Source organism: Rutidosis leptorrhynchoides, chromosome 7 (genome assembly GCF_046630445.1).
Source record: "Rutidosis leptorrhynchoides isolate AG116_Rl617_1_P2 chromosome 7, CSIRO_AGI_Rlap_v1, whole genome shotgun sequence".
NCBI lineage: Eukaryota > Viridiplantae > Streptophyta > Magnoliopsida > Asterales > Asteraceae > Rutidosis > Rutidosis leptorrhynchoides.
Genome location: NC_092339.1, coordinates 316,004,957 through 316,030,179, shown reverse-complemented (window position 1 = coordinate 316,030,179; position 25,223 = coordinate 316,004,957). Strand labels below are relative to the sequence as shown.

Here is a 25,223-nt window from a genome sequence, read left to right as displayed (position 1 = left end):
TTGATATGATTAAACGTTTTCATGAATAAGGCTGCAATAAAGACCATTATTGGGTATACTGTAAAGCTCGTGAGAGACACGTGTATGCAAAATATGATTTATTCCTCCAAAATGTTTGGAGTTAGATACTTTTGAGCTTATCGATGAATACATAAGATATTTAGTGTGGCCCCACCCAGATGTAATAAAGATGAAGCTTAATTGATTTGGAGATCTAATCCAGTTTTAAGATCGAGAAATAAAATTGTCAAACAAATGAGAAAGACTAATAATTAATGTATCAAGTTTAACTAAACTATCTTAAACAAATGGACGAATGACATTTAATACTTACTATAAGAAGTTCCGAGAAACTACCCTTACCTGAATTTGGGGACGAAAACCAAACGCGAACTTTAAACGCGAAAAAATTGAAACATGAACCTTAAACGCGAAAACTAAAACCTGAAACTCAAACATGAAACCGAAATGCAGAATCAAAACGCGGAATAAAGACAGTGAACCGAAAGGCGAAATCGAAACGCGAAAACCGAAGCACAAAATCGAAGCCCGAAACCTGAAAATATTTGTTAACTTAGTGGTGCTTATTTCCAAAAAATGGGTGGTTACTTTGACTGTAAAAACAAAATTAGCTTGTATAAATTTCTTAATCATTAGAAAATTCCATTTTAATTTAGTAAATAAAACTCTACTAATAATTAAGATTTGTTTTTTTCTTATGTTGCATTTGATCTGCCCGAGCAAGTTGGCAGAAATTTTTATATTTGTAATGTTCTGAAAATGAAAAATACTAAAATAGTAAAGTTTTTCTTGTGATTATACTCTCTCTCTAAAATTATGCTCTCAACTTTCGGCTACTGACCCAACATCCACCACCTTTAATTTGAATTTCATTACCCAACAACCACCCACTAGGCCACTATACACCACCATAATCCACCATACACCACCATAATCCACCACACTTCAATTTTCTTCAACTAGAATGTGAGGTCTGAGTTCTCAATGGACAAGAGGAAGGACAAAAAGGTATCCTTCTCTCCAACGTCGAATGGCTATTCGTGTACCAAGTCGTGTTATAATCGTATTTCGTCATTTATGATTTTCAACTTTCCGGACACTTGGTCTAGAGCTGATTGCCGGGGAGTTTTCGAAGAGTATGGTGTTCTTACAGACGTGTATCTAGCTCGGAAGAGATTATCGAGTGGCCAACGCTTCGAATACGTTAGATTCGAGGACATTCGCGATGATGAAAGCTTTTCTAAGGTCTTAAATACCATTCAAATAAATGGAAAGAGAATTCGAGCTTTCAAAGCGTTGGAGAGAAAGCAAGGGGCTACTGATCGTTCAGAGTGCTATGATGGAAAAAGCTCCTTCAACGCCGATAGTTATGTGGACTTCCCGGCTACTCCATGGAACCAAGTTTCATCTAAACCAACTAATTGGGAGGAAAGATCTTATGCTGATAAGCTCACAGGTAACAATCAAGACTATAAGGAGTTTCAGTTTCCGGTGGCTAATCGCATCGAACTTAAGGTCGGTGGTAAAAATCTCGAGTTTAATCTTCCTGATTCGTTGAACAATCATAAACTTGTTTTTAGTTATAGCAAAGAGTGTCTATCTTGGACCTTGATAGAAGTGGACTGTAAGTCCTTTGATATCGATGATAAACAAGGTCTACACGATGATGTCGAGTCTCAAGCTAAAGCTAATAACATATCGGAACAACCCTCCTGCCAAGAGGATTCGTACAACACCTCCGGCGATGTTTTGTTCGAGAAGTCAACCACAGGAGAAGAAAATCAGATCCCAATTGACAACGACATCAAAAATCCGAACGTCGATAGTATTGGTATTGATTCGCCGGTAATGGCCTTTTTTCCGGTGTTATCTTATGATGATGGTATGAAGATGCAGGCAACCCAAAAGTCGAGTGGTTCCAATGCAAGCTTTAATGACGCGAAATCAAAAGATGGTCATGTGGCTACCGAGGTTAATGATAGCACGAGTGCAGATGTTTCGAGGGTTGGGGAAATTAATAACAATTTTAATAATAATAATACAGTGAAGCCCAATGAAGAAAGTGACGTTCCAACAAACCCTTTTTCTCCTTGTGATGGTGGACTTGCTAATGAGGAGGAGCTCTCAATTGGGCCAGACCAAGATTCTGAAATGGTCAAACAAGCCTCAAATGGGATGGGCCTGGGTTCAGACGAATGTGATGCGGGTGATCCTAGCCCAATCGGAAGAGATTTTGATGATTTACATGACGTGTCCCCTTGTTTAACATATACCACGGTAGCTCGTTTTCGTGTTAAGGGGAAAAAAGCTCATCCTTTGATTAAAAGTCATTTCATTAAACATGTGTGGGGTAGGAGAAATATGAAACGCAATCGGCTTCGGGATAAATTTCGATGGCAAGATAGATATCTTATCGAGAACGTGATGAAAGACTCGGGAAGAGGATATCGATTGCTGCTCAGGCTGCTCTTCCTGCGCGTCTTCGGATTCGGAATCTTCGGATTCGGAATCATAGTCTAATTAGCTGTTGTGTATCCTCGTGATTGTATGTTTCCTATAGCTTCGTGTTTGTTGGTTGTTTGTGCGTTTTTTTTTTTGGTGCGGTCGCTTGTAGCCTCGTGTCTTGTCTAGCTCCTTGCTAGTTTGTTTCGTGTTCTTTTTATTTTAATAAACTTACTTGCCTTTCAAAAAAAATAAAAAAAAATAAAAAAAATAAATAGTAAAGTTTTAATTTTCGATTTCTTTGTCCCTCGTTACTACTATCTATTCCTAAACCTTACAATTCCTTCTATCAAGTAGTATAAAACCTAAAACCCTAAAATTTTCCCCAAAATCTAAATCGAAATCAAAATGTCGGACCACATACCATGGGAGATCCAAATTCAAATCATGAAAGGGTTTCCGGTGAGATCACTGATGCGATTCAGAAGTGTCTCCAAATCATGGAAATCATTGATCGATAGCTCTGATTTTGTTTCCGATTACAACCTCCGTCAAACTCACCCGCACATATTTATACAGTATGAGCTTCCCGGTGACGGTGGGACCAAGTATGCTTCAATTGTTGATGATGATGATGATGATGATAACATCCCTAAACATATGTTTGATCTGTTAGCTATTCTTCCAGATTCTGCAAAACAAATGACCAGACAACTAAAGCTTGTTGGTAGCTCTCAAGGTTTGTTGTGTTTGTATCATGATTCTAATAATGATTCTGTTGCTATTATTTTGAATCCTTGGATTAGAAAATGTGTTACTGTTAGTTTCCCTAAAGTTAATTTTACTTCAGATTATGGACTTGTTGTTGGTTTTGGGGTGTGTTCAAAAACTAGTGATCCTAAGCTTGTTCTTGTTACGCCTAAAAAATCGTTGTTAAATGAAACTTGGAAACTTGAGGTTTATTCGTTAAGTTGGCGGTTTTGGAGAATTTGTTCGTTTAGCAAAGTAAGCGATCTGCTTTGTGGATCGTTGAAACTTTCATCGCATAGTGAATGTGTTGATGGGTTTATATACTGGTGTGCTTCTAATAAGGATGATGATCTTAATCCGTCTTGGGTAATTATTTCCTTTGATTTGACTAATGAAGAATTTGGAGTAATATATCTTCCTGATATTTTGAAATGGTACAGCATTTTGGATTTGTCTAAATACAGGGAGTCTCTTGTTTTGTTTGCCAACGATTGCACCAGTGCCAAACATGTTTATGAGGTATGGATGATGGAAGGTGGTGTTACAAAATCGTTTAAAAAGCTATTCACCATAAACTCAACCGATTATTTTTCGAAGCCGATAGCTATTAGTTACAACGGTGAAGCAATCATGGAAATGCTAGAGAGCTCTACGACAGAAAATGTAAATTTAGCATCGATTAAAACTTATGAACCATCCTCGAATCGCTTCAAAACGACTACGATTAGTGGAATTTGTGGATTAACTTGTATGAGCTCTTACATGGAAACAATGCTTCTGCGTGATTACAAGGTGGACGTGGCAGCCAAGCTTTTGGGTCAGGAAAATCACTCTCATTACTCATAACCATTTTTTAACTTATTTGCTTTGACGTCACTTTGAATTTTCCTTTGATGTAATTTCAAATATTTCTTTATAATCCTTTAATATGAAGTCTTGCTTTTTTCTATTCTGTATGATGTATGTTAACTTGGGGTCATATTTCGATTAGCGCTTTAATTACTCTGGGATATCGGGTCATTGATGGGAATTCTATATTATTATTGAAGGTCATTAATTTCCTTGTTGTTGGTCTGACTCATAGTTTAGCGAATTCACTGTGTTGAATTCAGTCTGACATCTAACATGCAACTGTTGTATCATTTAAACGTCTAAAACGAACAAGGTTTTCCTACTCATGCTACCATTTTTACTAAGATGTGTATTAAGTGAATTTCAATCAACATTGATGCTGCAAACTGAAAATTCTGAGTGTTCGTTCTTGACTTTGTTTAAGGCGTATTTGCTAGCTCGGTCAACCGTTATCTATCTAATTGTATCATTATAGTTAAAAGGCAGGTGTTGTGTGATTCAGATTCCGATTAAAGTTTCTTGGATTAGATATCCTACATGTATACTAATGATACTATTTTCATCATAAGAAAATAGACATCAAGGGAGTTTTCAGTATAAAAATACTATCTAACACATCTTCATATTTATACCCGAATGATTTCCTATTAGAAGTTTATTTAGCACTGAGTTATATTTTATTTTTTTCCTGACATTTATATCATCAAAAGGTTATTACAATACTCTTAGAGTGAGCAGGAGTGTCTCAATCAATGGAAGTGTTAAAAAAATAACCTTTTCACATATATCAATTTCCCTTTTGTTTATATCAAAGTTTACTTTTTATGTTTTTTGGATAATTTTTTATGTGAACTACTCCATTCCAAATACTGCACCATCTCCTTTCACTAATCTTTGTTGGTGACCCTGTTTTTTAGCCTAATGCTTCAAGTGATTTCCTATATTGTAAGTTTCCAGAAGGCAAAGGTAATTACCTTTTGTCATATATTTACTGTTTCTAATTACTTGTGTGTATACAGAGTGATTCCGAGAATCATAGCTGTGGAGATAAAAACATGTGGCTGAATACAAAAGATGATAAACAGTTGAAGGTTGATCAAAGTACGCACGTGAATTGGATAATAGAATCACTAAATTGTTTTTGACAGATGTCTCATGTAACCGACTAACTGTTAGTTTCTTTTCCCTATTTAAACTATCTTTGCCCTTCTTAAATTTTATATCACATGACACGTGATAAGTGCATACATTTAGCTTTGTTGCTTGACCTTCATGAGTTCTTTCAACCATCCCAAGATAGTCTAGTGTGGTTGGTTGGGGTCCTGATTTTCTCACAAAAGGTCCCAGAGGTTTTTCTTACAAAAGGTCCCAGAGGTCAACTACGTATGATGTGGCGTTGTGCATCATCCATCCAAGATGCCACCTAAGCCCCATATGTTGAATATTCACGGATTGATCAGTTAACTTCGAGTCTTAAGCTCGGATCATGACACATATCATATGGAGGTCAAGCCTTGGACTTTGCCTATAAATAGGACATTTGGGCCTCCATTATTGCGACATTTGGATATGTTAAGAGTTTATATACTTTCTATCTCTAAAAAAGTATTTCTCTCACTAGAAACTGAGCAAGACAACCACTCCATATTCAGATCGCATTTGAATCCGATAAATCATCGTTAACGGAGAGCGACACCTGTTAAGCCGTTCTCCCTTAATGTGATAAGTTGCACTCGTGTGCCTTCCAGTCCTTAATACATACGAACAACTAAGTTGGGTACACATATAGTTGATACCTATCATCAATTACAGCTTCACGTGCTACAAATTTCCAAAACTCACGTTTCTTGTTTTGAACAAATATTTGATCAGCCTGTTGTAGTTGCAGCCGGTCAAAATGAAGATGGGTCTGACTTGTGGTTTTTAATGAGTTTTTATAGAGTTGTAGTTAGGGCCCTGAGTTCCTTGCAAGAGGTCTCAGGTTCGATCTTGTAATGTAGAATATCATAATGTGTATGTTGATGTATATGCGTTCATGTATATGTATATGAATGTACATGTATAACAATGAAGGTGCTATGATGAAGATGAAGATAATGTGAATACAATAGTAGCGGATCTTCAACTCATGATCTCATTCATTTTAATTGTTAGTTATTAAAATGTGGTGTTGGAGGTGGTTACAAGTTGAGAGAGTTTATTAGAGTATGTGAGATTCAAGGTGTAAGTGTTGGTGTAAAAGTGTGGGAAAGGTTAAGAAACTAACGCATCGATGCGGTATTTATATCTCCATACTTCACCCTTACAAGTTCTTAAACATAACAATGCACATCGTCATATCTTGGACTTAACAAGTCTGTGTCTAGGTCCATTCCCAGATCAAGGTTAGAGGATCCTGGTCCGGAATTTAACATGTAACACAACTTTTGGATCGAACATGATCACGGGTCGGGATTGTTTGGGATCGCTGATCAGGATGTTAATAAGAAAAGAAAAAAAAAAAAAATTTGTTAGGTTTTTTGGTCAAGTGTTGAGGTGGTTGCAAAAGGAACCAAATATATTACTCCGAATATGATTTATATAATAGAATATAATATAGAGTAATATTTATTTATATACTTAATTTAATATTTATATTTAAATTTAATATTTTATATCTAAAAAATCATATTCCGTGAGCAGGAAGGTCTAATGTTACTTGGCCAAAAAGCATTTATTTAGATGATTATTAAACATATACACTACGCCGTACTATCGTATCCCAAAATCCCTAAATTCATAAATCCCTCGCTACCAATTTGTAAAACTTAAAACAATCGAAATTGCATCCCCAAAATCTATCCAATTCGGGAAATCAAAATGTGGGACAAATTACCATTTGATATCGAAATTGAAATCACTGATGCAATTCAGAAGTGTCGCCAAATCATGGAAATCGTTGATCGACAGCTCTCGATTTGTTTCCGTTTACAACCTCCGTCAAATTCACCCCCACATATTTGTAATGTATTTTCTTCCCGGATACCTTGGGTTGAGGTGTGTTTCAATTTTTTATGGTAGTAACTTCCCTAATAATATGGTTGATCTGTCTGAGATACTTCCAGATTCTGCTAAACAATCGACCAGACTAACACTTGTTGGTAGCTGTCAAGGCCTGTTGTGTTTGGATAGTGGTTCTAGTGCTATTATTTGGAATCCTTGGATTAGAAAATCTGTTACTATTAATTTTCCTGATTCTGATTATCGCAAGTATGAACGTGTTGTTGGTTTTGGGGTTTGTCCCAAAACTATCGATCCTAAGCTTGTCCACTTTACGTTTTCTTGGAATTGGTTGGAAAATAAATCTTGGAAAGTTGAGGTTTATTCCTTAAGTCCACGGTTTTGGAGAAGTCGTTCATTTAGCAAAATAAGCGATCTGCTTTGTGAATCCATTGAACTTTCATCGGATAGTGAATGTGTTGACGGGTTTATTTATTGGTGTGCTTCTAATAAGGATGTTCCAAATCGGCGAGAGGTAATTATTTCCTTTGATTTGACTAATGAAGAATTTGGAGTAATATATCTTCCAGATAATTTGGCACGCCACAGCATTTTGTATTTGTCTAAATACAGGAAATCTCTTGTTTTGCTTCCCGACGATTATAACACATATGTTCATGACGTATGGATCATGAAAGGTGGTAACACAAAATTGTTTAAAAGGCTATTCACCATAAAATCATTCGATCGTCTGCAGCCGATGGCAATTAGTTACAACGGTGAAGTAGTCTTGAAAATTACACAGTATAATGGAAATTATTATGAAAAATCGATTAAAACTTATGAACCCTCCTTAAAACGCTTCAAGTGGACTGCGGTTACTGGAACGCTTGGAGTAAACTGTATGAGCTCTTACATGGAATCAATGCTTCTGCATGATTACTAGCAGCAGTTTAAATTGACTTTAATGTATTTTAAAATATTTTTGCTGTTCCTTTTAATTATGTCATATTCCATTGTGTGTGATGTATTAGTTTGGGGTCATATATCTATTAGTGTTTTAATAATTAGTGTGGGCTATTGGGTTATAGTTGGGAATTATATATTATTACATGGGGTCAATAGTTTTCTTGTTATTGATCTAACTCATATTATAACGAATTTGCTGTGTTGAATACAGTATGTAAATGGGTTGGATGTGGATTGACATTTGTATTAGTTCACAGTATTTGATCTATGAACACCAGACTCTCAATTGAATAATAAATATGAATTATAAGAACAATAATTGAGAGAATACGATATGAAGATATATGAAAGATAATATTAATCGTGCAAAGATACATCTTTCAAATAAACCATACGTCCCTATTTATACAAATAAAAAACCAAATCTGGAGATTTGGTTTCCAAAACTACTTAGCTATAAATATGGAAAAGATAAACTTAAAAACAAACCAAATTTGCTATTAACTAGGAAGTCAATTCTGGAGATAAAATCAAATCTTCAAAACAAATCTTCTTAAATAACAAGAATATCTCCAGAATATTCTATGGCTTTTGCTTCAAGAAATCTTCAAACGTTTACTCCAGCAATTCCAGAGTCTGCAACTTCAGACTCTAAACCTTCAAACTCTAAAATCTGCAAAACACTTTTGACTCATCAGATTATTATTTATATTTTTTCCAACAATCTCCCCCTATCTGATGATGTCAAAACAACCTGTACTCCTAAACAAACATCTTTGCAAACTCCCTTTCAATTAGCTTGCACTTGCCCTTCATATGAGAAATTTTCTTCAACATGCTCAGCTTGCTATGCAAGTGTTTTAAAAACTGCACCCTGAAAGGAGTTGTCTGCTGTGTTTTACATCTGGACAGTAAACTGATCAACATATCAATGCTAGCCCCTTCAAAATGATCACACATAATTAACATTCTTTGATTTCCAGTGCTCTGTCACACATCTGGTTAACAAGCTGATCAACAACTCAATACTAGCTCCTTCAAACTGTTCAACCCTAATCAACATCCTTTGATTTCCATTTGTCTTGATCATCAAAGCATCCAAATACTCAACATACTTATCATCAACAAATTCAAAATGTTCAGGAACAGCATACCTTTCTACATGTCCCTTAGCTCTTCTCTCCTTCATCTCTAAATCAAACATTCCACAAAATACCTCATAATCCTTAAAACTTATAAACCCTTCTTCAAACACCAAATGTACCAGCATATAAACTCTCTTCAACATTTCATCAACAACAGCTTGATCCCCTGCATATTCTTTGATATACACATCTATGAACGCACAATTTGATTTATGTTTACTCTTAACCTCCTATCTGGTAAGTGTGTCATTGTTAGCAGTAGAGTTACACCTTCAAATTCAAATTTATCAACCTAAACCTTGACAACATCACCTTCATATCTTCTGAATCTAAATCTATTGTTCATCTGAGCCCTTAAATCACCATCTGCTCTTTGAGTAGCAGCAACCACAACAGCACTAGAACTTCCCTGAATATCAACACCACAAACAGCAACCATTTGAGTAGCACCAACACCCCTATCAGTTATATTCTCCCCCTCAATTTGAGCTCTCTTTGATTGCTCCCCCTCAACACTTGCAAAACCTGCATCTGCAGTACCCGTACCTGCATCATCTGACCTCTTTCTTTTCCCCCTTTTTGACATCATCTAAAGGCAGAGAAGATATGACCTTCCAAATTTCAGTTTGTTGATTTTTGAGGGAACAAATATCAGAAGCAAGCCCAGTAAAACATTGTCTCAGGTCATCAACACCAATTATCCTTTTCTCCAGCTCAGCCAACCTGTGATTAATTTCTGTTACAGACCCTGAACCACCTGTACTAGTCAACCCCTGCATATTCCCAACCAACCTCCTTACCTTCAACAGCTCATCTTTTGAAACAAAATTATTATTAAAGTTAAGATTATTAATCTTAGACTGCACACCAGAGAGCTTGTCATCAAAACTCCTTAGTCAACTTGGTCAAAGCTTGATGTAGGCCAACCATGGTGACTGGTGCCTCAGTCTGAGAAGTAGTGCCAGAAGATAAGGGTAGGGTTGGTATGTCCTCACAGCCTTCCTGTTGAAAAGTAGGGCGATCTTTGGACATAGAAGGATTTGAGGCCTGTATCACACCCTGTGACATGAGTGTAACATTGGCAGCCTGTGCAAGAATGTGTAAGAATGGATCATTTTGGATGGGTAGTGACAGACTTAAGTCTGGGGTAACAGTTGGCTTGGTCATTGCAGCTGGTTTTTGGATTTGGTTATTTGAGTCCAGGATTGGGACTTCTTCAAATAAGTCAACTGAGTGGGTTTCTTCAGTGATTGTAATGAGGGTATCCAAGTTTACTATCCTATCAGGTTTAGGTTGGGTCAAAGCACTGCCTTCACCAACCTCTAGCAGAGGTGATGAAGTAGTACTAGAAGCACCTTGCCTAGTGAATTTTTGAGGTGAATTCACAAGTGCTGTAACATCTAGAGTTTTAAGTATGGTGGTATTCTCAATATGAACTGGTGAGTTCATAAGGTTGGTTAAATGGAGATTTTGTTCAGTAGCAGTGAGTGAAGATGGGTTAGAATGAGGTGGGATTTACTCATTCATGTCCTCAGCCTGCTCTGTATGTGGAACATCACCAAAAAGGCTCTCGTTACTGGTTTTAGCCCCAATAAGGCTCTAGTGTGCGATTCATCCGCGGGTTACAGGCTTGTGTATTCAAAGTTGTTCCCTGTGTCAAAACAACCACACGTCGAGTAAAATTACCGAGCCAACTAAACCCGGTTTCGGAGTAGGGCGGAAAAGATACTCGAGAATGGCAATTTGTACAATTCAATTCAATTCTTGGGTAACAACTTTGACTCTGATTGCTCAGAATCTGCAGGTTGGTCTGCACGGCCAAGATTGACCCAATGCATCATAACAGAAAGTTATCAAAAAGATTGACATAATCATTATCAAATTAATACTCCTGACAAAAATTTTCAAAAAGTTACCATTAACTCCCTTCATTAATACCAAATTTGACCCTTTTATTTTAGGAAATAGAATAAAGAAAAACAAATTTAACCTAAAAACGAAATTTAAAAAAAAAAAACTTTATTTGACTAAAGAAGGAAACAAATTTATACACAAAAATACACTTGAGTAAACTTTCCCAGACTCTGAACAATATTACGTCACCCAGACTCTAAGAAAATAATTCAGACTCAAGAAATATCATCACTGGACAACATTTCAATAGATGGATTTAACATTCCAAGTTGTCCAAGAAGATAAAAATGCCTTTCTTCAGGAAGTGCCTTAGTGAAAATATCTGTCAATTGATCTTTAGTACCAATATGCTTTAAAAACACTTTGCCCTTTTCAACACAATCCCTTATAAAATGATGTCTGATTTCAATATGCTTGGTTCTGAAGTAAAACACTGGATTCTCAGTAATAGCAATTGCACTTTCATTGTCACACATTATTGGAGTTTTGGTCAATGTTAACCCAAAATTCAAAAGTTGATGTTGCATCCAAAGTAATTGAGCACAACAACTTCCTGCAGCAACATATTCAGCTTCTGCTGTGGAAGTGGCCACAGAATTCTGCTTTTTACTCGACCAGCTGACCAATTTTCCACCTAGCAATTGACATCCACCAGAAGTGCTCTTTCTGTCTAATTTGCAACCTGCATAGTCTGCATCTGTGTAACCAATTAGATCAAACCCCGAGTCTTTAGAATACCAAAGACCCAGGTTAGGGGTACCTAAAAATTCTTTTAACAGCTTTATAATGAGACTCCCTAGGATCTGATTGGTAACGTGCACAAAGACATGTAGCAAACATTATATCAGGTCTACTAGCAGTTAAATATAGCAAAGATCCAATCATACCTCTATAGGTTGATTGACAAGTGAGTTTTCCAGATTCATCTTTATCAAGCTTTTCAGAAACACTCATTGGAGTTCTTAAAGTAGAACAATTTTTAAAACCAAACTTAGTTAACATGTCAGAAATATAATTACTTTGGTTAATAAAAATGCCTTCAGAACTCTGTTTAATTTGCAACCCAAGAAAATAGTTTAAAGTACATAAATTGCTCATTCTATACTCTTCAGACATAATGTCAGAAAACTATTTTCTTAAGTGTGGATTAGTATACCCAAAAATAATGTCATCAACATAAATTTGAACAAGTAACACCTCACCTTTGTCCTTTTTGATAAACAAAGTCTTGTCAATGGCTCCTCTGGAAAAATTCTTTTCTAGAAGAAATGTTGACAAGGTATCATACCAGGCTCTGGGAGCTTGCTTCAGACCATACAATGCTTTCTTCAATCTGTAGACATGCTTGGGAAATTTCTTACTTACAAAACCAGGAGGTTATTTCACATACACCTCTTCTTGCAATTTACCATTCAGGAAAGCACTCTTCACATCCATTTGAAACACTTTGAAATCTTTGTGTGCAGCATATGCCAGAAACAGTCTAATAGCTTCAATTCTAGCAACAGGAGCAAAAGTCTCATCATAATCTATTCCATCTTCTTGTCTATACCCTTGAGCCACTAACCTTGCTTTATTTCTAATCACAATACCATCTTTATCAACCTTGTTTCTGTAAACCCATTTAGTGCCAATTGCAGTTTTATCATCAGGTTTTGGAACCAACTCTCATACATCATTCCTTTCAAATTCTGTCAATTCTTCAGTCATAACCTCAACCCAATCATTGTCAGCCAATGCTTCAAATACATCTTTGGGCTCAATTAGTGAAAGAAAACAAGAAAAGAAGCAGTAGTTTGCAATAGCAAAGTCAGACACAGGTGTCTGAGAAGAAGAGCTAGGTTTAGGCAAACCAGTAGGATCCACAACATAATCCTCAAGATGCTTTGGAGGAACTATATTTCTAGATGATTTTCTAGTAGGAACAGTGAGATCCAAAGTGGTATTTGATGACTGATCACTTTCTTGATTGACTACAGGTTCATCTTTCTGTGGAGGTTCTTCTTTTCTAATAGGAACAATGAGATCCAAAGTGGTATTTGATGGCTGTTCAATTTCTTGATTGACAACAGATTCATCTTCCTGAGGAGGTTCTTCTGTGAGAGTATTATCTGTAACTTCATTTCTCAAGCCAGAAAAATTTGGTTCATCTGACTCAGACTCTGAATCCAGAGTCTGAACACTATTTTCTGAAATCAAATATGACAATTCACCAAGTGCAGATAGTTCAATCCTGAATGACTGATCCATTTCTAAAGAACTTTCATCAAAAGAAACATTAATGGATTTTTCAATCTTCATTCTCCTCTGATTGAATACTCTGTAAGCTTTAGATACAGAAGAGTATCCCATAAAAATACCTTCATCAGACTTTGGCCTCATTTTATCAAGCTGATCCCTTTGATTCTAGCACTTACACCCAAATACATGCAGAACAAGGTTTATCTTTCTTAAAAGGTTGTTGTAGAAGACCTCTTACAAGCTTCTTTTTGGAAAGCTCATTGATGTTTTTTAAATTAAGATGAGAAAGCCTTTTGTGCCAAAGCCAATTGAGCTCAGGGACAATCTGAGAGTACAGACATGTCTCAATTTTAGCATCCACAGATTCTAGATCCAACATATACATATTTTGAAATCTCCAGGCCACAAGTGTTGGTCTTCCTTTAGGATCATAAATAATACCAGCTTTCTTCTTAATTCTGATTTCACAGTCTTCATCAACAATTTGGCTCACACTTAGCAGATTATGCTTCAGCCCTTCAACCAAAGCAACTTTCTTAAATGTAACACTTCCAGCTTTAACAGTACCATAACCAATAGTCTTTGCAACTGAATTATCACCATATCTTACAGAAGGACCTTTTTCTTCAACAAACCCTACAAGATGCTCTTTGCATCCAGTCATGTGTCTTGAGTAACCACTATCCAAATACCACATGTTACCCTGTTACACAAGAAACAAAACAAAAGAAAATGGTTAGTTTTTAAGGGGAACCCACTTTTCAGTGGGTTCAGTTGGAGTGCTCTTCACTCTCCAAACAAAAACTTTGTTCTCAATCCAAATCAACTTGTCCTTAACTGTTTTCAAAACATCTTCACAATCTTTAGGTTTTCATACCTTCTTAATTTTTTCAGGAAAACAAGATGTTCTTTTAACTGAAGGTTTTTCTTGACTCTTGATTTTTTCATTGAGTTTTGAAATTTTCCTTTTGAGTTTTTGAATAGTCTTAGCTTGTTTTGACCTTTTCTTAGTTGACCTTATTGGATCTGGACAAGTGTCACTATCAGAGGATGATTCAGAATCACTTTTGCTACTTGACTCTTGGGTGTCAGACTCTAGGTCAGAACATACACTTTCACTTTTAGAGACTAAACTGTTAGAGTCTGAAGATTTCAAGAGTTCAGACTCTAGTAGATTTCTGCATTCTAGTATTATAGTCTCTGAGGGTTCAACAGGATCTAATGATCTTACAAAAGCATTAGTTAAAATCTTTTTATCACCATCAAATTTTACAAAAGTGTCAGGTAAAATGTCAGGTTTGAATACACTAGGATCAACTTCCACATTATTATTTAATATGTAGTTTTCACCTTGTATAGCCTTGACATCATTTGGAATTTGTTTGGCAATAGCATCAGAATTCTTTTTGGAAGATACACACCAAGATTTACAAATTGTTTCATAATATTTTGACCTTTTAATTGATCTTTCTAATTCGGTATTTAACCTTTTAGTTTCTTCTGTGTATGCCATTTTATAGGTGTCAAGTTCAGCCTCACATTCTTTTAATTCTTTAATTTCAGCATCTTTGTTTTTGATGGTGTTTTTAAGATCAAAAATTTGTGTTCTTAACCTATCAATATCTTCTAAGCACCACTTAAAGTCAAGTAACAAATACTGAAACATTCTCACTTTTTCATTATCAAGATAGTTTACAAAGTTTTGTACCTTATAAGCAGAAACTTTATTACAAATAGAGTCTTTATCCATCTTTTTAATAGATTTCAAATCTTCCTCAAACTTGCTAGAACCACTATCCCTTTCAATTATAGCCATTAGACACTTATCCTCTTCCTCATCAGATGATGAATCTTCATCCTCCCATGCTTCTGTGTACAAAGCCTTCTCCTGATCTTTGTTCTTTGACTTTTCTGCTTCACTCTTCAACTTCATGTACTTGAGCTTATACTTTCTTGCCTTGTCAACAGACTTGTTGGTATTTGAACCTCCTTCACTCTTAGACCAGCAATCTGCAGCTATGTGACCTATCTTGCCACACTTAAAACATGTAGCTTTCTTTGAATTAAAAGTACTCTTACCTTTACCCTTCTTATAACCAAACCTTTTCTGCTCAATCATTTGAGTCAAAAGAGCCACCTGCCCTTCCAGATCTTGAATCTCCTCATCTTCATCAGACTCACTATCATCATCAGAAGTTTCATTACTTTCAGATTCAACCTTGCTAGAATAACTGGAGAATAATTGCTTATTCTTCTTTGTGGTAGCCACCGCAGCTTCTGGATCTTTAACAACCTTCTTAGCATTAATCTTGTTCTTTAATTGTGTTTCTTCAAAATTTGATAGTATGCCAAACAGCTCACTTAATTCATAGTTGTCTATCTTCTCACTGATTACCATGGATGTAATCACAGACTCAAAATTTGAAGGTAACAATTCAATGAACTTTTGACACAATACCTGTTGTGTTTTCTCTACGCCAACACTTCCAAGATCATTAATTAGAACCTGAAATCTTGAATGGAGATCACTCAAAGATTCTTTAGCCTGAGTAGCAAAGTTTTCATAACATCTTATCAGATTCTTCTTCTTCTGAGTCTTAACAACTGTGACTCCTTCATAGTCATTAAGCAAAAGATCCCACATAGCTTTAGCAGTCTTGGCATGACTGATCTTTCTTAGAATTGGAACAGTAACAGCGTTACCTATAATACTTCTTATCTTACTATCAAGCTTAAATTTAATGGCTTGTGCTTCTGTCCATCTATCTCTTGGAGTTTCACGAAAGTAAGCAGGTTGTGCAGCAACAGTATCTGTGGCAGGAACAGCATCAACCATTGCACCAGGAATAATAGGTCCTGTTGTGATAACTTGCTCAGCATCTTCATGAATGGAACCCAAAAACCAAAGAACTTTCAGTTTCCATGTTGCAAAGTCTGTGCCATCGAATATTGGCACGCCTTTTCTAGCCATAACTGGGGTTGGAATGGTACTGGTAGACATCTTGATCAATATATGGATCGTTTTAAAAGATTACCAAGTTGGATTTACACCTTTCCCGCTCTGATACCAGTTATTAGTTCACAGTATTTGATCTATGAACACCAGACTCTCAATTGAATAATAAATATGAATTATAAGAACAATAATTGAGAGAACACGATATGAAGATATATGAAAGATAATATTAATCGTGCAAAGATACATCTTTCAAATAAACCATACGTCCCTATTTATACAGATAAAAACCAAATCTGGAGATTTGGTTTCCAAAACTACTTAGCTATAAATATGGAAAAGATAAACTTAAAAACAAACCAAATTTGCTATTAACTAGGAAGTCAATTCTAGAGATAAAATCAAATCTTCAAAACAAATCTTCTTAAATAACAAGCATATCTCCAGAATATTCTATGGCTTTTGCTTCAAGAAATCTTCAAACGTTTACTCCAGCAATTCCAGAGTCTGCAACTTCAGACTCTAAACCTTCAGACTCTAAAATCTGCAAAACACTTTTGACTCATCAGATTATTATTTATATTTTTCCCAACAATTTGCTATGTAGTTATGCAAGTAATTTCTTTTAAATTACTGATTACCGAATAATACTTTAACTTGTGGTAGATCGCCCTATGGTTAAAATTGTGCTTAAAACGACATGTGAATTGGTCATTTGGTCTTATATGTAATGTCAAACAATCGATTTTGGGAATGAAATAGTAGTATGGTTAAAAGAGTGTTAATTGTCCGTTTTAAAACCTGACTCATTTGGGTCATTTGGTGTCAAATTGTGAAATTGTTGATTTTGACATACCCTCTATGTTATATTAACTGGTTTTGGTATTTTAAAAATGTCTTTTGAGCATAATGGGGTTGAAATAGAAATTTATGATCTATTTCGGTCATATGTGCCCATTTTGACCCATATGCTTGATTTTAAGAGTGTTAATTGTCCTGGTTAAAAGAGTGTTAATTGTCCGTTTTAAAGCCGTAGACCCATTTGGGTCATCTGGTGTCAAATTGAGGAATTGGTGATTTTGACATGCCCTCTATGTTATATTAAATGAAGTTGAAGGTTTTGGTATTTTAAAAATGTGTTTTGAGCATAGTTTGGTTGAAATAGGAATTTTCTGATCCATTTGGGTCATACGTGCCCATTTTGACCCATATGCATGATTTTAAGAAACGGAAGTCAGCAGCACGTCTAAAATGTTATTTTGGACTTGTGACATGAATTTGGTCTGGCCAGGTATTGTGGTTGGGTATTTAAGTTGTCAATGAAAATTTTTACTATTTTAGTAGAAGTGTCAAAAATGACTCGGGTCAACTTTGCGGGTTTGTAAATTAAAATTCATTGAGTCTTGTTGAAAACTATTTATAGAGTTAGAATGTATTTCGGAGAAGCTTCAAATACGTATATACTGTTTTGGATTTGCTGGGAAAAAATTGTGTCAAAAATATGGTCGTTACATCTTCAATACCATACAACTCAAGACTTGGCCTAAGAGGTTAAATAATATTTTGTGGGACAACGAACGTCTTTAAATTTGCTGGAAAAAAATTGTGTCAAAAATATGGTCGTTACATCTTCAATACCATACAACTCCTTGAATATGTTTATGAACTGATCATCGTCATGGGATTTTTTGCCCGTGTACGGAGAAATCCATTCCATTCAGCTTATAAAACTCATTCACTACCACCTTTGACAATAGCTTTATTCCAACAATCTGTTGTAGTTCCAACGAGATTTCATCGTTGTGTTGAAGAACTTTAAGTAGTATTGAAACAAAGACTATATTCTTGGAAGTGAGCAGAAGTGTCTTAATCAATCAATGACAGTATTTAATCAATAATTTTTGAAAGGTTAAATCAATTATACTCGATAAGAAACTGTGGTATTAAGTAATATTGAAATAAAAAGTTGTAAGGTTGTTGGTGTTAAACAATGAAACCCGTGAATATTATTGATTACATTAGTCTCTATTTATAGTGTACAAAATCATAGAAATCCTAACGGATCCAAGCCCACAAATTGGGTTTGGGCCTAACTATCATCTAACACTCCCCGCACTTCGAACGACGAAATCGCGAAAGTGAAAGGAAAAAGACTAACAAATAAACAAAATAAATGAAAGTAACTATTTTTTTCCTCTTATTTATCACATTAAATAAACTGATATTCGTTTATAGAGTTGCAGATTTCTTGACGGCTTCTCCTTTTTCGTAACGTTTTTTTCTTTTCTATTACGTCGTGGCTTGCTGTGCCTGAGGATCAAGTACCGCTTTGTATGCTACTTTTGTCGACGATAACAGTAATTTTCACCGCTTTGACCGCGACTTGTTTAATGTACAAGCGGCTAACAGATGATACATAATAGGAAAGAAAAATAAAAAGAAGGATAAGAACACCACCGTTAAGATTTTTCAAATGGTTCCATGTGAGTGGTAGTATGTCGTGATGATGATATATAATATTGGATGAAACATAAAAGAAAAAAAAAAACGACAAGAGACGATGGTTTATTATATAATAGAACAAAATATAATAAATGGTTGAGAATTGTTTGGTTTGGACAAATCAGGGCAAGTTTGAAGAAGGCTACGGCCGTTGTTTTTTTTTTTTTTTTTTGGACGGTGGACTTTTTTTTAGTTTCTTTTGAGATATTAGGTTTAAGGGAACAAGAGGAATAGAGAATATAGTTGACGAGGTGGTACATACGAGATTGATGACTAGTTATAGGGATCAAACCCGCTCGGATATCGTATTAAATAATGAAACTCGTGAATATTATTGATTACATTAGTCTCTATTTATAGTGTACAAAACCATAAAAACCCTAACGGAGTCAAGCTCACAGATTTAACTTGGGCCTAACTATTATCTAACGGTTGGAATAATAGACAAGGTCATGCCTTTATGGCTTTATTTATGATCCAACCCGTTTTAAATAAATGCTATTGCACACTCAATAACCCTTCTACCCCAAGCAACCGGTACGTGGTAATCATTTTGACCAACGTAAAAGTTTAGTCCCTTGTTGCTTCCTAATTGAATAAATCATAACCGCCGTGATTCTGTCCATGACCGATGATAAAAACGTCGTGACGACGACTTATGTCATAATAAAATTTATTGTGATGTCTATAAGTTAATTAGTGAATGGTCTAACAATAACAAATGTTCTATATGATCTATATGATCGTAATAAAACATATAGTTAATCATAGTTAATGTCTATTTTGTGAAGGAAAAAAAAAATTAAACTTAACATGTTCTTTCCTGGTAAAAATTTGAATAGAATTTTATTAAATAACAGCAATTTTTCATTATCTTATAGGAAGAAAATTTGGATTTTAAAATTTGAACGGAGAGAGTAAAAGATAAGATGATACGAATGGAACCAAATAGGCAAATATAAACCACGGACTATGATTTTATGATAAAATATATAAAGTTTATTGGCAAATAATAATAATAAGTATATAAACGCTGTTTTGACTGCTACTGGCGAAGGTGAAGATTTGAGGGGTTAATTTGGATTGTGGTGTTTTGGAGGATGGTTTGGAAGTCACTAACAACATTGGTACATCTGAAGTTTTTTTAATTTAGCTGAAAAGGCTCCTTCGATGGGTGATAGTCTTGCGAAAAATGATGGCGGTTTGGGTGTTGCTTCGGTTATTAACAGTGGTGGTGTTAGTGGAGTTAATGTTGAGACGATGGTCAATGATGGAGTTCAAAAGTCGACTGAGTTTGTTGTTTGTCCAGAACATGTTACTTCTTTTGTAAATGCAGGTGTTGAAGGTGTAGTTTTCAAAGCTAAATCGGTCGCTTATAGTGCTCAATATAAGGAAATTAACGTCGCTCTTGAAGGTCAAGGTTTCGTCAACAAAAAAAGAAAATTAAACTAGGTTGCTACCATGGAATCATTTCCGGTTTCAACTCAACAGGTCAAGGGGGTTTCAAGTGGTCACGGTGAAGCAGCATCGTCTTCGGGTTTTGTCATTGGTAAAGCTTCTGGGCGTAAAAAATGTAGAGATCGAATTATTCTTAATAAGAAGTTTCGGGTGCCGGTGGCGAAGGTTTCTTCTTTAGGTGGCAGAGTAAAGAAGCCAACTCTCGAGAAGGGTAAGAAAGGTAAGGGTGTTACGTTTCACTTGCAGGATAATGAAGACGATCTAGAGTATGGCGATGCAGTTCAAAACCTTTTTGTGGAGAACCCGGAAGACGTCCCTACCAATGGTGATAGCTAGGAGTATTGGATTCTTTGAGAAGTTAGTGAGGGAGGGAGTGATCCCGCCATCCTTGGGTACACTCATTGGGGATCCTTCGGCGAGAGTGTTGATGTACTCCTTTAGCTCGGTCAATGACAACAAAGCGGATGGTGCAGTTTCTACATCGGGTTCATAGCTCACAACGGTAAATCGGTGCTATAGTAATTCGGAGTTCGGTTATAGTACTTGTTGTATTGCTTTGTCTCTTTTTGTTTGTCGCTATGTTGTTATTCCTAGCGCTTGTATCTTTTGGTTTTTTGTTTAGGTGGTTAGCGTCTCGGCTCAGGGTCGTTGGTCTCGGTTATTGTTTTCCTTGAACTGGTTCGCTTTTGATTGTATCCTTGTTAGTTTTTTTATTTTTTTTGAGAAACTAACTCGTTTTTATATAGTTTTCGTTTTTTGCCACAAAAAAAAAAAAAAAAAAAAAGTCATATAAATTGCATAAATCCCAAAACCCATATAACCCTCACGCTACCAATTTGTAAAACTTAGAGCCATAGAAATTACATCCCAAAAATTCAATTCGAAATTGAAATGTCGGAAAACATACCATTTGAAATACAAATTGAAATCATGAAAAGGTTCCCCGTGAAATCAGTGATACGATTCAGAAGTGTCTCTAAAACATGGAAGTCAGTGATCGATAGCTCTCGTTTTGTTTCCGATTACAACTTCCGGCAAACTCAACCTCACATATTTATAGTGTATATGGATCCAAGTGACCGTGGTATGAAGTATGTTTCGGTTGTTGATGATGATAACTTCCCTAAACATATTTGTGATCTGTATGCGATTCTTCCAAATTCTGCAAAACAAATGACCAGACGACTAACACTTGTTGGTAGCTCTCAAGGTTTGTTTTGTTTGTTGTGTTAATATGGTTATCTTCAGAGGCGGAGCCACATGCAAGTGACTGGGTGCATGTGACCCCATTGGAAATGCATTTGTAGTGTACTATTGCGGCCTTTTAAGTCTGTTGCACCAATATTTTTTCACTATGACACCAATCATCTAGCCCATTGTTTATTAATGACCCAATAACAAATTTGTTTATAATTAGAATAATCATGTTAACACTCAATTTTTACCGTTAAGATTTTTTTCTCTGAATAACAATTAAAATGATAACGATATTTATTTAAAACTCAATTTCACACTTTGTTTTTCCTCTCTCAATCTCATAACTCTTGATCATAAATTTCTTATTGTATTATTGGGTTATCTAGTTTTTAATTTTTATATTTGATATTGGTTTACTTTAGTGTTTGTTTTATATATTTGTACATACTATTTTGTACTAGTAATATTACTTTCAAGGGTTAATATTTTAGCAATTTTTCAGACCTAGCTATACTCCTTTAATATTCACTAAAGAAAGTTTGTAACTGACATTTGTGTTAAAAGATGACTTGTTCTATTTACTTTCATTTAATAATTTGTGAGTTGTGACAGCTCTTAATTCTGATTTCTTTCTCAGTTAATCTGTCATTTAATTTGAAAATTTGTCCGTTTATAAGAGATATAGAATTAGACGCCTCTTCCCATTAAGAGCGAAATGACAACAAAGGCAAATTCAAGAAGAAAAAGAAAAAAAAAAAAAAAAAAAAAAAAAAAAAAAACCCCTTAGTTTTTTACGTGTGTATTGACTAAATTTTAGTGAGTCGATATACTACGGTATTATTTAGTGACACCATCAATCTTAAACCCTGCCTTCGCCACTGGTTATCTTGTTATTATTTGGAATCCTTGGATTAGAAAATCTGTTACTGCTAGTTTCCCTAATTTTGATTATCGCAATTATGGACGTGTTGTTGGTTTTGGGGTTTGTCCCAAAACTAGTGATCCAAAGCTTGTCCACGTGACGTTTCCTCTAAAATCCCTGAAAAATGAAACTTGGCAATTTGACGTTTTTTCGTTAAGCTCAGGGTTTTGGAGAAGTCGTTCATTTAGCAATATAAACAATCTGCTTTGTGATTCCATTGAACTTTATATATCACCTAGTGAATGTGTTGATGGGTTTATTTACTGGCGTGCTTGTTAGGAATTTAGGACCCAAACAAGACAAGTGATTGATCATAATCATTAACCCACGAACGACAAATGAATAATTAAAGCAAAACGATAAATAAATAACACAGGATTTAACGTGGTTATATCCCAACTCCAAACACGGAGAAGGGTGTAGTCCACGGGCACAAACCGGGGATTTTTCACTATTAATTTCGTGCACACATTGTATGGGTTACATAGTATAACGACCCTCACAATCTCACTTCTATGATTAATTGTGTACATTATTATTATGCATTGTGTGATATATATAATTATGTAAATGCTTTTGTATGTATATGTTTTATAAATAATAAGTAAAATGCAAAATAATATATATATATATATATATATATATATATATATATATATATATATATATATATATATATATATATATATATATATATATATATTATGCTGTATAAAAAAATATAAATTTATATATAATATCGGTACATAGGATTAAAAAGAAATGATATGGATCAACCTAATGACTAAGTCAAACTCATTCTCCTACTCTAACTCTACTTCCCTTTATCTTAATCCTCAAGTTTAGTTTTATCTCCAAGTAATCCTTAGGTCATTAGGTCTCTTAATTACAACTATATAAAGGACCCTTGTGATGACCCGGAAATTTCCGATCAAATTTAAACTTTAATCTTTATATGTTTCCGACATGATAAGCAAAGTCTGTAATGTTAAAGTCTCAAAAACTTTGAACTATGTTTAGGTATACATTTGACCTTTGACTAATTCGATGATTCACGAACAATTATTTGTAAACAACTATGTGTGTGTGTGTGTGTATATATATATGTGTGTGTCTGTGTGTGTGTGTGTGTGTATATATATATATATATATATATATATATATATATATATATATATAAATGTAAGTTATTATATATACTATATAATTAATAATAGATAATATTAATATCTAATATAAGGAGTGTAATTAAAAACTAAATTACAGCTGTTATACTAATATTATTATCATTTTCTATAGTAACTTCTATATTAGTAATATTAAAAATTGTTATGAAAATGAATATATATATATATATATATATATATATATATATATATATATATATATATATATATATATATATATATATATATATATATATATATATATATATATATATATATATATATATATATTATTATTACCAATATTATTATAATATGTATTAATATTAGCTACATTAATAATAATAATTTTTACTATTAAAAAGCATCATTATTATTACAGTTATCAATGTTATAATTAGTATTGAAATAATGTAATTTATTATGATTAAAAATTTAATTAGTGGTAACTTAAATAACACTAGATTTTATTATTAAAATTTTCACTATTATTACTTTTATTTATCATTATTCATATTATTAGTAGTATTATTTGGATTAATATTTTGATTATTTTATTATTAGTATTTTTATTATTACTAATAAATATTATTAATATTATAATTATAAATAAAAATATTAATTATTAATATTAATTAAAAATAAAATAGAAAGCTAAATTATTTGAGTTTGTTAGGTATCACTATCCACTATAGCTAATTGATTTCCCTGGCTGTAAATCGTACCAATCAGTTTCAATTTGGTCACTACACAACAACATATAGTGAGCGTAGGTACTACCTCAAATGAATCTGTTAATTAAAATGGGAAAAGAAAGAACCCAGAAATATACTCTCTACGCGAAGGAATTTTATCATAAACTAAATTCAACCCAATTTTCAAAATCTAACAATACAGTCATGTTAGTAATCATCTAAGCAAACTATCTGTAAGTTTCCAACTTCCAATTCTTTCTATTAATCTCTAATTTCGAAGTCAAAGTTTTGGTTTTTAAAAGTCAACTAAGTATTCTTGAATCAAATTCGAGTTTGTTTTGATATCTCCAGTTAATTTGATGATCCATAAAGATTATAGAAATGATTTGCAACACAATTCATGTTGTAATCATAACCTATAACACTCTTAATCTAAAAATCAATTTTTGAGTTCTTGAGTTCTTCACAGTAATATACACTAACGTAAATTCGAAACAAATTTCAAAAACTAAAAATTCAGAGTTGTTAGCAATCATTTACTTAAACTTCCTGCAAAATCTCAAGTTCCAATTCTTAATAACGAATTCGAATTTGCGAGTCAAAGTTAAATTGTCAAAAGTCAACTGTTTTGTTCTTGGAGAAATTAGAGCTTGTTTTGATGTTTTAAGTTCAATTGACGATTTCAATAGTCTTTAGGAATGATTTGAAACATGTTTCATGTTGTAAAGATTGTCCAAAACGAACTCAAAATTGAAAACAAATTTTTTTTTCTTGGCTACTAGCAAGCAGTAGGATTTTTTTTGTTTTTTTTTTTCTCATTTTTTTTATATCATGAACACATTTTTTTTGTTTCATGTTGTTTACAAGTCATAAATGAAAACCCGTTCGATTGTTGTTGAGTTTTTGCCCCCGTTTGATTTTAAACTTGGTGAAGAAGATGATGAACATGGCTAAATGAAATACTAGATATATAGTTTGGGTTGCCTTATAAATCACATAAACAAGACAGAGGGA

The 25,223-nt window shown here is 34.2% G+C and overlaps 2 protein-coding genes across 2 annotated transcripts; both read left to right on the top strand.

The window, feature by feature from the left end:
- The first annotated feature begins 2,871 nt into the window (after window positions 1-2,871).
- LOC139860206 (putative F-box protein At4g09190) lies at window positions 2,872-4,059 on the top strand. The gene has a single exon (XM_071848978.1). The coding sequence runs from the start codon at window positions 2,872-2,874 to the stop codon at window positions 4,057-4,059; it is 1,188 nt and encodes a 395-aa protein (XP_071705079.1).
- A 2,908-nt stretch (window positions 4,060-6,967) lies between these two features.
- LOC139860205 (putative F-box protein At4g38870) lies at window positions 6,968-7,990 on the top strand. The gene has a single exon (XM_071848977.1). The coding sequence runs from the start codon at window positions 6,968-6,970 to the stop codon at window positions 7,988-7,990; it is 1,023 nt and encodes a 340-aa protein (XP_071705078.1).
- The last annotated feature ends 17,233 nt before the right edge of the window (window positions 7,991-25,223 follow it).